The sequence below is a fragment of the Phyllobates terribilis genome, unplaced genomic scaffold, assembly GCF_046119375.1.
Source record: "Phyllobates terribilis strain yellow unplaced genomic scaffold, ASM4611937v1 Scaffold_2__4_contigs__length_985480577, whole genome shotgun sequence".
NCBI lineage: Eukaryota > Metazoa > Chordata > Amphibia > Anura > Dendrobatidae > Phyllobates > Phyllobates terribilis.
Genome location: NW_027362762.1, coordinates 188445535 through 188458504, shown reverse-complemented (window position 1 = coordinate 188458504; position 12970 = coordinate 188445535). Strand labels below are relative to the sequence as shown.

Here is a 12970-nt window from a genome sequence, read left to right as displayed (position 1 = left end):
GGCAGAGCAGGACCCAGCCTGACTCCTGCCCGTGGAAAGCTATATAAACTAAATGCACAGTCCAGGAATCCGCATAGAGTTCACTGATCTTTCTGGAAAAATATCAAAATACATTTTTACAAGGTGAATGTTGCAACAAAGACAAGCTGTTCAGTCACCCCCATCTGATCCATTCCCATGAGTACTGCTCCAGCAGTGATCTGTGTGGACTTCTGCTTCTCCTGATGCCATCTACCAAAGAGGGCACAGAAGAAGAAATAACATGTAAATCACCTTCACAACTCTTTATGCCATGCAATGAGCAAGAGACCATACAACACTAATGCAGTAGACCTGGCACTACTTTGTAATACTGATTCTAAAATTATACTTACAAAGAGTAAGATGCTAAAAAGGTATATCCAATTAATCATGTTGCATCGCTTATACATTCATTTCTTTCTTCTTATTAAAATACAACACTAGTCCTAAAAAATCAGTGTAAAGAACTACCTGAAATAAGCAATAAATAATCCCATTTACACCTTTTCACAAATTACCAGCATTTCTATTTCTTATCAGGGTACTCAACCATAAACAAGATGGCTTATTTATAGCAGGGTTCCCCAACTCCAGTCCTCAATGCCCACCAACAGGTCATGTTTTCAGGATTTCCTTAGTATTGCTCAGGTGATAATTGCATCACCTGCACAGGCAATAATTCCATCACCTGTGTAATACTAATGAAATCCTGAAAACATGACCTGTTTGTGGGCCTTGAGGACTGGAGTTGGGGAACACTGATCTATAGCATATGCAATAAATGATTGATCAGTAGCGGTTTACATATTGGGACTCAACCATGTTCTTGTGATCATGGGTGTCCCATTGGTTGGACCACCAATACCATTCTGTGGAGGTGATATATTGTACACTGCTCGAAAAAATAAAGGGAACACTCAAATAACACATCCTAGATCTGAATGAATTAAATAGTCTCATTGAATACTTTGTTCTCTACAAACTTGAATGTGCTAACAACAAAATCACACAAAAATCATCAATGGAAATCAAATTTATTAACCAATGGAGGCCTGGATTTGGAGTCACCCCCAAAATTAAAGTGGAAAAACACACTACAGGCTGAACTAACTTTGATGTAATGTCCTTAAAACAAGTCAAAATGAGGCTCAGTATTGTGTGTGGCCTCCACGTGCCTGTATGACCTCCCTACAACGCCTGGGCATGCTCCTGATGAGGTTGCGGATGGACTCCTGTGAAATCTCCTCCAAGATGGCACATCAAGGCGAGCTGTGGCAAGAAGGTTTGCTGTATCTGTCAGCGTAGTGTCCAGAGGCTGGAGGCACTACCAGGAGACAGGCCAGTACACCAGGAGACGTGGAGGGGGCCGTAGGAGGGCAACAACCCAGCAGCAGTACTGCTACCTCCGCCTTTGTGCAAGGAGGAACAGGAGGAGCACTGCCAGAGCCCTGCAAAATGACCTCCAGCAGGCCACAAATGTGCATGTGTCTGCACAAACGGTTAGAAACCGTCTCCATGAGGGTGGTATGAGGGCCCGATGTCCACAGATGGGGGTTGTGCTCACAGCCCAACACCGTGCAGGACGCTTGGCATTTGCCACAGCAAACCAGGATTGGCAAAGTCGCCACAGGCGCCCTGTGCTCTTCACAGATGAAAGCAGGTTCACATTGAGCACATGTGACAGACGTGACAGAGTCTGGAGACGCCGTGGAGAGCGATGTGCTGCCTGCAACATCCTTCAGCATGACCGGTTTAGCAGTGGGTCAGTAATGGTGTGGGGTGGCATTTCTTTGGAGGGCCGCACAGCCCTCCATGTGCTCACCAGAGGTAGCCTGACTGCCATTAGGTACCGAGGTGAGATCCTCAGACCCCTTGTGAGACCATATGCTGGTGCGGTTGGCCCTGGGTTCCTCCTAATGAAGGACAATGCCAGACCTCATGTGGCTGGAGTGTGTCAGCAGTTCCGGCAAGATGAAGGCATTGAAGTCATGGACTGGCCCGCTCGTTCCCCAGACCTGAATCCGATTGAGCACATCTGGGACATCATGTCTCGCTCCATCCACCAACGTCACGTTGCACCACAGACTGTCCAGGCGTTGGCAGATGCTTTAGCCCAGGTCTGGGAGGAGATCCCACAGGAGACCATCCGCAACCTCATCAGGAGCATGCCCAGGCGTTGTAGGGAGGTCATACAGGCACATGGAGGCCACACACAATACTGAGCCTCATTTTGACTTGTTTTAAGGACATTACATCAAAGTTGGATCAGCCTGTAGTGTGTTTTTCCACTTTAATTTTGGGGGTGACTCCAAATCCAGGCCTCCATTGGTTAATAAATTGGATTTCCATTGATGATTTTTGTGTGATTTTGTTGTCGGAACAATCAACTTTGTACAGAACAAAGTATTCAATGAGAATATTTCATTCATTCAGATCTAGGATGTGTTATTTGAGTGTTCCCTTTATTTTTTTTGAGCAGTGTATATTGTTTGAGACAACTCCTTTAACTCTCCTCTTAGGAAGGATGCATATAACAAAAGATAAAGGACCTCTCTTAGGCTAGGGTACATGACAATATTTTCTCTCATCCAAGAGAATTGGCCCGTTTATGCTAATCACACTGATGAGACTTTGAACAGAGTATGATCACAGTGTGATCCAATTTTCTTAGATATGGAGAAGATGGAAAGAAAATTTCTCCATCTCCTCCATTCTGTCTGTCCATGAAAATTGGATCACACTCGAATGTCATCTGAGTGCAGTCCGATTTTTTTCAATAGACTTATCGGCTTGCATGGCGAGTGAGATCCAAATATTGCGAAAATATTATGCAAATCGTGCATGCTGTGATTTTTTTCCTTGAACAGACTCTGTCCGAGGAAAAAAAATCGGACACGTGCACGGCCCCTCAGAATAACATTGGCCGAGTGTGATCCGATGTGTTGTCAAATCACACTTGGTTCAAAAATATGGTCATCTGCACGAGCTCTTATGGTGATTGTTGGTAGCCCAATGATAAATGTCCAAAATATCAAATATTTATACTATAGAAAAAATAAACTTTAAATGTAGTTACTTTCTCTACATTTTTATAGATGATCAGTCTATTATGAGACATTATAGAGCAAAATTGGTCAAATGTTCCCTGAAAAAAATTCATGAGCTCCACCCCATGGACTTGTTCAGAGTTTTTAGGCTTTTAATAGGTTCCTTTTTTCTTTTCTTTTTTTTTTAAGCCTGCTTGCTAGTCTTGGAGCTGCATGAGAATTATTTTTTGTCTTACATTAATAAACTTGTTGACCGGAAGCTGCTCGTGGCCTTCAGATATTGTGTAGAAGAGAAGGTTAGTCAGGCGATGGATCACAGTGTTGCTTGGAATTCTGAAATAAAAGACAAAAAAAAAAAGTTAAATAATTTAATGATTCTAATATATACGTTTCTACTGCATCAAGGACATGGCACATAATAAAATAGTGTCTCTGTTCTATGGACTCTGAAGACAATAAGCGTTGGATGAAATTGGAGGTCAATGTCCATTTTACGCTAAGATTCTTGGCACGCTATACAGTTGTCTTACACACAAACACACCTACAAGAATATAAACACGAGCAAAGAGTGTGACGTCTCTAATACACAATCCAAAGGCTGCAAACAAGAGCAGTAGAGGAGTAAAACAAGCTTTTTTAACCACTTCATGGCTGCAGCATCTTTTCCTTATAAAAACAGAAAATGACATCTTTTGCAAACTGTTATCTTATTGGAAATTGGCAGAAATGTTGTTGTTTCCGTCATTACTCTGATATACAGCAAAATCTTTTCATAGCATGCTTACATGAAACATTGCGTCCTTGCACAATAGTCCTTCAGAACGGCTTTCATTCACCTCTTGCAGTAGGTGAATGAGCGACTAAACTGAAGGATCACTGTGATCTATTGCCTCACTAACCGCTTCTGAGTTTGATTTTTGCCCCTAGTATTTATATTACCGCCTCAGATTTATTTTATGATATCATTTTGCAATAACTTGCAACACAACAGAAACCTCACCTTGGAGGAATGATGGACTCATTGTAAACTACAGGGTAGAGAAACTACAGCCGGGCGAGGGGGCAATTTAACTGATGTGAGATAGGACAACCAGTTATTATTACAAGCGCAGAGACCACACATTAGTCATACCTAAGGTCATACGTACACAGATGTATTACTGCTGTGTGCACGCTGTGAGTCGGTAGCCACAGAAGCCTATACGGCTATATAGTAGTTTTTTCTTTGCCTGATGCATATTGGATTCTAGAGGAAATAACTATGGCATTTTCTATCTGCTGGCATATGGTGGAAACAACATACTGAGTCACATGGAGTTCCTGAGTGCCCGCATCCTCATTTTATGGGCCCTTCAAAACTTTTTTTTTTTAAAACTCTTTTTATTGAAGATTATACAACATAACAAGCTTACATCATAAAACAAAAGAACAAGCCGCATTTGCCATTGCTCATTAATATTGTCTGGCAAAGTTAACCTTGCCCTTAACATACCATGGGTCTTATATCTTAACTAAAAGCATAAGACCCCCACGTCAGCCACCAAATATCACATACTTTAATCATGAGAGAATGCTCCTCATCACTGGGAGACTAATGTGTGTCAAAAGAAAATCAAACCCAGGCTTCCATACCTTATCAAATTTTTGAGGACAATGTCTACTTTTATATACCACCCTCTCGTAGAAAGATGCAGTATTTACCATATTGACCCAATGTGAAATTCGTGGGGGTCTTCTATCCATCCATCTCATGGCGATAGCCTTGCTAGCCAAAAATAATGTTTCCCTGAGAAGAGTGCGAGGGTAGCAAGGCCAGGTATCCTCATCAAGGATTCTTAATAAACACACCTTGGAGCAGAGTGGTAGAGGTGATTGCATGATCTCGATAAGGGTAGCTATAACTTCTTTCCAAAAGTCTGCAATGGGAAGGCAATACCACATCAGGTGTATAGAATCTGCCGCCTCTTCACCACACCTATGGCAATCTGCAGTGGTGGATCTACCCACTTTATATAACCTGCTAGGTGTCAGGTAGCAATGATGGACTATTTACATTTAGACTAGCTTGTTATTATTTGCCAGTGAAACATTTTATGGGGAGCTCAAGGCCTCGCTCCAATCCTCCTCTGATACGGAGGGTATTACTGTCCTCCATATGTCCTCAACCAACAATGGTGATGAGGAGCATCTCCTGCTTAGTAACTGGGTGTAAAAAAGGAGATCAACCCCTTGGGTCCCTGGTTCATTAGAATACCAATCTGGGGGTATAAAGATGTGAGAGAATTTCCAGTGTCTGGGAACTGGGTATTTAGGGCATGCCTTAGTTGCAGATACCTAAAGAAAGTGTGTCTGGGGACTTGATAGAGCTGGTGACATTGATCAAAGGAAACAAGAACACTCTGGATATATACAGTACCTGCGCCAGTGTCTTGATGCCTAAGTTTGACCAAAACTGAGCAGGCCCGTCAAAACTTTATGCAGGCTCCGTGCACACGATACAGCCTTAATATGAGGCCTAATGCTAAAAAAATTCTTATTATAGAGAATTTAATATTTGAATTGTAACAATAAAGAGTGGGAAAATAGACCTGTTGTTCTATCATGGTTTGCACCTTCTTTTGGTTTAGGAAAATCAAGAACAGATGCCTAATGAAATCTAACACGGTTCATTTCATGCAGCTTATGGAATGTGTGTCAGGTAAGAGGATCCTAAAAGAAGAAAGTAACAATAAACACTACTTCTACTTTGCCTCTATTCCCAATTTTAGATTTAAAGGAGTTGTCCGTTCACAAGATATTGATGACTTTTTCTTGTGATCATTCATATATATATCAGATTAATGGGGGTCAGACACCCAGCACCTCCATCGATCAACTGTTTTAAGCTTCAGCAACTGGTGGATAAAAACGCATGCAACAGAGATATTATGTGCAGCGCCATCCATTGTGTAGTGGCTGCTGTCAGGTACCGCAGAACAGCTCCTATTCTAAGCATACGTCAGCAATATTTTGTGACCAGACAACTGCTTTAAATAAAATCCCATTTAGATTTACCGTATATATTCGAGTATAAACCCATTTTTTAGGCTGAAAAAGCCCCCCCTCGGCTTATACTCTGGCATATACGCGAGTATATACATAGTCCGGTGGTGGATAGTGGGGGAGGGGTGGTTGCGGCGGTGGAGAAGCTGGGCACACGCAGTAGCCGGCTGCTGCAGCTACCACGTGTGCCCACCGCTAAAGGGAAATGAATATTCACCCTTCTCCACGCCCATGAGAGTGGAGAGGGGTGAATATTCATTTCTTTAATAGCGAGCGCACAGTGTAAGCAGCGCCGCAGCATCATGGGCATGGAGAAGGGTGAATATGCATTGTCTTTAGTAGCGGGCACAAAAGAAAACTGAACCGCAGTGGGAGCTGCGGCGCTGCTGACACTGTGCGCACGCCATTAAAAGAACAGGGATATCCACTCTTCTCCACACACATAGTCCCGGCATGGAGAGAAGTGAATATCCCCGCAGCTCACCTAGGCGTCTGAGGGCACATGGCAGTGACGTCAGATGCGGAGGCGAGCTGCTGCTGGCAGAACAGGAGCAGCACTGGAGCAGAGGGGAGGAAGGTTAGTATGAGTGTTTATTTTTTTTAATGTGTGCAGTGATGGGGGGCCATGCAAACCAGGATAAGGGGACCATACATACCAGGATTGGGATGAGGGGGCCATGCATACCAGGATTGGGTCTGAGGGGGCCATGCATATCAGGATTGGGGATGAAGGGAGCCATGCATACCAGGATTGGGGATGAGGGGTGCCATACATACCAGGATTGGGAATGAGGGGTGCCATACATACTAGGATTGGGGATGAGGGGGCCATGCATACCAGGATTGAGGATGAGGGGGCCATGCATACCAGGATTGGGGATGAAGGGGCCATGCATTCCAGGATTGGGGATGATGGGGCCATGCATACCAGGATTGGTGATGAGTGGGCAATACTTACCAGGATGGGGAAATTTACCAATAGCTGCTGCATTTCCCACCCTAGGCTTATACTCGAATTAATAAGTTTTCACAGTTTTTTGTGGTAAAATTAGGTGCCTTGGCTTATATTTGGGTCGGCTTATACTCGAGTATATATGGTATCTTTCTCTTTTTTTAGCACTCCTTCCTAGTATTCCTTCAAAAGGCTTATCAACTGCAGTGTGTGGATCAAAAGAAGTTGTGAAAATTATTAAAATATTTCACATTTATTGCAGAAACTTTTTCTACTGTCCCATTCATGCAAATGAAGCATTCAGAAACAACTTCACTCAGATAAATGGAACTTTATTATTATTCCCAGAAATTTGGGCAACATATGAGCATCCAAATAAACTCATTAATGGCGTAATAAAAGCATGTGCATTATGACATCCGATTGCTGGCAGTTCATACCATGATCACAGTAGATAAACATTTCAATTGATGACCTATCAGTTATTGATCAGTTATTGTCGACTTACACAAAGGAACATTAATCATTAATGTGTGGCAATCAGGGAAAATATTCAGTCATCCTATGACTTCAAGGTCGAATCAATAACTCAGTCAAAAAATACCTAAGAAAAACATGTAGACCTCTTATGCCTCAGGGAAGGTCAATGTTCATAAGTCTTCATAATCTTTCTCTTATGTCTGGTGTAAAGCTGATTTTACAGTAACAAAATCAAATCTTCATGTTGTGGAGGCAGAGTAATAATGTGGAGGTGCTCTGCTGTGGCACCCTGCTGTTCACAGGTACCACAGGACCCAAAAGGGTGCATGGATGGACTTCTCCACAAGAGGCTCTCACTACAAACAGACACCTCCACCTCATACCACCAGAGGGAGCCCGGATAGGGATATATATATGTAGGGTGGAGCCAGGCAGTTAGTCAGAGAGTCAGAGAGTGTGCTGCCACTGAGAGCAGTGAAGATGCAGCACGTCTGCTGCTGTATTGAGGGCCCCGAGTGTGTCCGGAGGCAAGGAGGAGAGGAGAGAGGAGTTGAGGGGGCAGAGGAGCATCATAGGCTCACCCCAAGAAACAAACCGGACACCGGGTCCGCGTCTACAGGGTCCTTTATACCCAGTAGGGACCACCGGCATTCCAGGAGGACTACAAGTCCCTGGCAGACCTGAAGCTAGACCCATTACAGGATCAGGAACCACAAAGGCCCCGGTGACCAGGGATAGTGGTTGCTAGCAGAAGGTCCCACTACCAAGCGACAGGTGAAGGAACAGCACGACACATAAGCTAGGCCCAGTTGCAGGCTGGCCAGGAGCATACAGAGAGGCAGACACGGACCAGGAGGCCTTATACTCGCTCACTGGGGAGAAGTCCTGAAGTGCACCCATCCTACTGAGTACCCTGGACCGTACCTGACATCTGCACCAGTAAAGGTATTGAAGCGAATCCCCTGTCTCTGTCAGTTACTCCTGCTGCGCCATCCCGACTGCACTACAAGCCCCAGCATCACCACTCACCATCAAACTCCACACTCCCCCAGGGGCCTGCTCCACCTGTGGGGAGCAGAAACATCCCAGCTGCCATCCCATCACCCCACGGAGGTCTGCAGCAGCGCTGGTAATCCTTACCAGGTACCACAGGTGGCGTCACGAACTATTTACTTTATTTTCATTTCTATCCAAGTTCCAATCCCCTTTTTCAAGAGTGACCCCAGGGTACGGGCCCGGGAGCCGACCACCGCGACATCCCCAAACCAGGCAAAGGCCCGGGTACCGAGTCGTCCCCATCCCCTGGGCGCGTCACTGCTACTTCTACATGTTGGCGAATGTGTGATGATGTGGAGGTGCACTGCTGCTTCTACGTAATGGCAGTAGTGTGATGATGTGGAGTTGCTCTGCTGCTTCTACGTGGTAGCAGTAGTATGATGATGTGGAGGTGTTCTGCAGGTCTGTGTAAACGATTGTATGATGATGTGGAGGTGCACTGCTGCTTCTACGTGATGGCAGTAGCGTGATGATGTGGAGGTGTTCTGCTGCTTCTACGTGGTGGCAGTAGAGTGATGATGTGGAGGTGCTCTGCTGCTTCTACGTGGTGGCCGTAGCGTGATGATGTGGAGGTGCTCTGCCTCTTCTACGTGTTGACAGTAGTGTGACGATGTGGAGATGCTCTGATGCTTCTAAATCTGGACCGGTATGATGGGGTTTGGGGCCAAGTCTCACTCACCGCTTCGGCACCTCCTCCACGCTGTTTCGGGGCTACCGCTGCCACTGCGCCCCGATCTCCTTGTCCTCCTGGTCCCGCACTGACAGTCTCTCCACTGCTTCCCCTTTCAGACTGCGCGTCATTGGTTTCGCAACCACTTCATGCTCCCGGCCGCTCTGGTCAGGCTTTCCGGCCGCATTCTCTTTACGGCCGCTGTGTTCAGGTTTTCCGGCCGCTTCCGACTCCTGTCGACGGTCACACAAGGCACCGAGTGGTAAGGGGAAACTGTCATGCTCCAGCTCTTCCTCCATCTCCTAAGGCCTCCTGGACGCCCCCTCTTTTCTTCCACCTCCCACTTCCACATCTCATGGCCAGCACAGCCATGGTATCGGAAACTTGAATGCTCCATCACTGCACATGTCCGATCAGGTAACGACGCCGCACTGTCTTGCACGTGAGTCTTGTCTTCTGGACTCCTCCCTTACGTGGGTGGAGCCGCTTCCTGTTCTTCTGACCATTCAGTGTCGGGCTCCTCCCATTCTTCGGGAATCTGCTGCAGGGGGTGAGGCTTATTTTTCTTCCGCCATGCCCACCACAGGCAGGCACTGTGCACAGGGGGCTGCAACCTGGGCTCAAGCCAGCTCCCACGCCAAACAGATATTTGCGCCGTTTTACTTGCAGGACGCCCACGATGGGCGGAGATATCGCCAGTCTCTGTGCCATCATCCGCCATTTTAGTGTCTCTAACAGCCACCATCTTTGCCGTTCTGGGGGTTCCTCCCCTTTCTGAACGCGTGGACTCAAAATCCTGCCGACTACGCCAATTTTGTGAAGGGCACAGGGTGGTAGTTGTGGCGAAGAGCTGCTGTTTTCCCACACCCTGGCTTGCCACAAAGAAAAGATAATGTTCTGTTAGTCTGGTAGTTTGTGTGTACTGTATAACACTCATCTTTGAGCCTGGGGATCCCTCTAGTCCTGCGGTCCGGATCCGGCAGCTACCACACATGCAACGACAGACTCAGTTTCCTTTTTAAACAGTTCAACTTTACTTAACATCAGATGTTCCACGGCAGTTCCAGTACAGCACATATCAATTTTTTCAGCCTGAGCTCTCTCTTCTGTTTCTGGTGCCCTAGGCCCCTGATTTCCTCTCTCTGTCTTCACAGATTCCATGCTTCCTGGCCCAGTCTCCCGGTTCAGTATCACATCCGGCTCCCCTTGTTGGGAGATGAAAGAGGCACCCTTTTTCATGCTTGATTCGGGCATAGGCCCCGGATTCCTGGAAGTTACCACTGTAAGTACTGGCGGCCGTCCACATGCTGTTCCTGTTTTCTAACCCCATGCTTTCTGTTCTTTTCCAGGCCCTCTGGCCTAATCTGCCTCTCCTCAGCTCTCTTCCTCTCCAGCACTCTCTTAATGATGCAGCTATAACTCACTCAGCTCTGTCTGACTAGAACCAGGAAATACTCCTTCTATTTATAACTTTACCCTCCCATCTGGGAAATTCCCTGAACCTCATAACTATAACTTTACCTATTTCTTACACTACAGTGTCCCCTATTGCACTCCCTGTTCCTAACTAACCTTACTTTAATCCTAATTCCCTATACTTTCCCTATGTTATTAAATTACAGCATATTAAAACATATTTTCATTAATTCAATATTAGTCATCTTCAACCAAAACAGTACGCATTAGATTAGTCACATACTATACCTAAAACCATTATTAAAGTCTGGTTATTACTCACATAACACATCTACATCTACCAGGAAGGGGTGAAGAGCATGAGTAGGCACCAACACACCTTTATAAATAGGAGCTCAGCTCGGGTGGTTAGAGCCAGATGCATTTACTGCATGTGGAGGGAGCTCAGCTCCTGAGCTTGCTACACACTGTAACCCCCGCAATCAGATACATGTATGTGATTTTGCAATAATGGGTTAAGAGCTTGTCTTAGAAGTCAACCACAACTGAAAACATTATTTATCAAGGGTATGTCTTAATTTTTAAGACCTACCGTAAGGCCACATTCAGATGTCAGTTTTTTTCACGAATGGAAAGCAGACCAAGTTTCATCAGTGATTTTCATCAGAGTTTCATTACAGTTTGTTAAGAGTTTCATCAGTTTTTTTCTCATAGGATAAAAAAAAGTTTCTCCAGCTTCTATCTTCTATCTACCAGTCCAAACGGACAGCAAAGTCTGTGCGATTCTTCATGGACCACTTGGTCCGAAGGAAAAAGAAAATTGCACATGTGAACTACTCCATAGACTATCATATGTACGAGTGCTATCGGTGAAAAAAACTTTATTAGCACTCATACAAGAAAAACTAATGTAGTGAATGAGGCCTTAAACCACAGTCTTTATTGTTGGATGGAACAACTTTAGTTTTGACTAGAAACACGGGAGTTGGGTTTCAAAGCATATAACGCTCCCTTAAAACTTGTTTGATTTTTTTTTTAATTATGTAGAGATGAATTTAAATATTTTCAAATAAGATTGGATTATGCTGAGTGCCTTAACCTTTTTTCTCTACAGACATAGATGAACAATTTACATATGTTAAATGTATGTAATTAAAGGGATTATGCTGTGTATTCTAACAAAAGCATGATTTTGAGATTGATTTTTACCCTGATTCCAGCGATGTATCACTTAGTTTACTGGGTGTAACAGTTATGATAGAGTCTGTGTATAGTGACAGAGAGTTGCTAAAATCATTGCTGGGGGAGTAGTTGGACTAGGAGGCATGAGGCTAGTTGTATTGCAGGGATAATCTCCTGCTGATAAAACACTGATTGTATTGAAATAGCAAATCACAGACCAGAAAGTGACACATCACTGTAAACAGGCTCTTCCCCTACATCATGGTGTTCTCAGATTACATAGAAAAAACCTGGTGACAGATTCCCTTTAAATTTAGACAGATATAGGTATTTGCGTATGCAGCACATTTGCAGACATTTTTAACATGTACAACTACGTCTGGAGATGCACAAATGTGAACGTAGATTAATGGATTTGTCTTCCAGTCATTGAATCCTATCATATGATGATAATGGTGACAATTTTAACCTTGTCGCAGTCTGAACAGAAAATCTAAAATATAAGCAGTTGAAAACAGGAAATTTTGGCTTAAAAGCTTTGATAAATCAGGCCCATGGAGTCGTCCTCTATAGTCTAGGTCTTGGCATTGGGTCCGGCACACATATCCACTGGTCCCCTAGAGCAGATATCAAACATCCTGTTTTTAGTGCTCTTGGCTCTTATGTCTGTACCTGGCGAATGTTACACAATCATCCATTCAGCTCCCCATATGGTTCTAAAAGTTAATAATTAAATCAATTAAGATTAGTTGATTTATTCCTTTATTTACAGCAAAATGTTCCTTAGTCCTGGTTTATGTGTTAAAAAACTAGCCAGATGGCGGGTTTTAGGAATCTAGACATTCATTACAATTAGACTATGGATGATCAAATTCCAAGAGCCATGGAGCTGATGTGGCTAAAAGACTGGCTGCTGTCTAATGCTATTAGCTGAATATAACAGTGGATGAGTGGATCACTATCTCCTAGATTTATGCATCTGCAGAAAGGAGAATATTAAGTATGATATATTCTATTACTACTTGTTTAAGTCTATCAAGTTAAAATAGATGCTCAGCTCCAGTCTTAAAGGGATATTAGTATCTTAGCAAGTTATCAAGTAT

The 12970-nt window shown here is 44.2% G+C and overlaps 1 protein-coding gene across 1 annotated transcript in view; it reads right to left on the bottom strand.

Moving 5' to 3' along the window:
* Positions 1–12970, bottom strand: part of GLS2 (glutaminase 2) — a 114884-nt gene that overhangs the window by 92792 nt on the left and 9122 nt on the right. The window contains exon 2 of the mRNA XM_073663637.1: positions 3305–3401. Within this exon, the coding sequence (XP_073519738.1) occupies positions 3305–3401 (97 nt within the window). The remainder of the gene's footprint in view (positions 1–3304; positions 3402–12970) is intronic.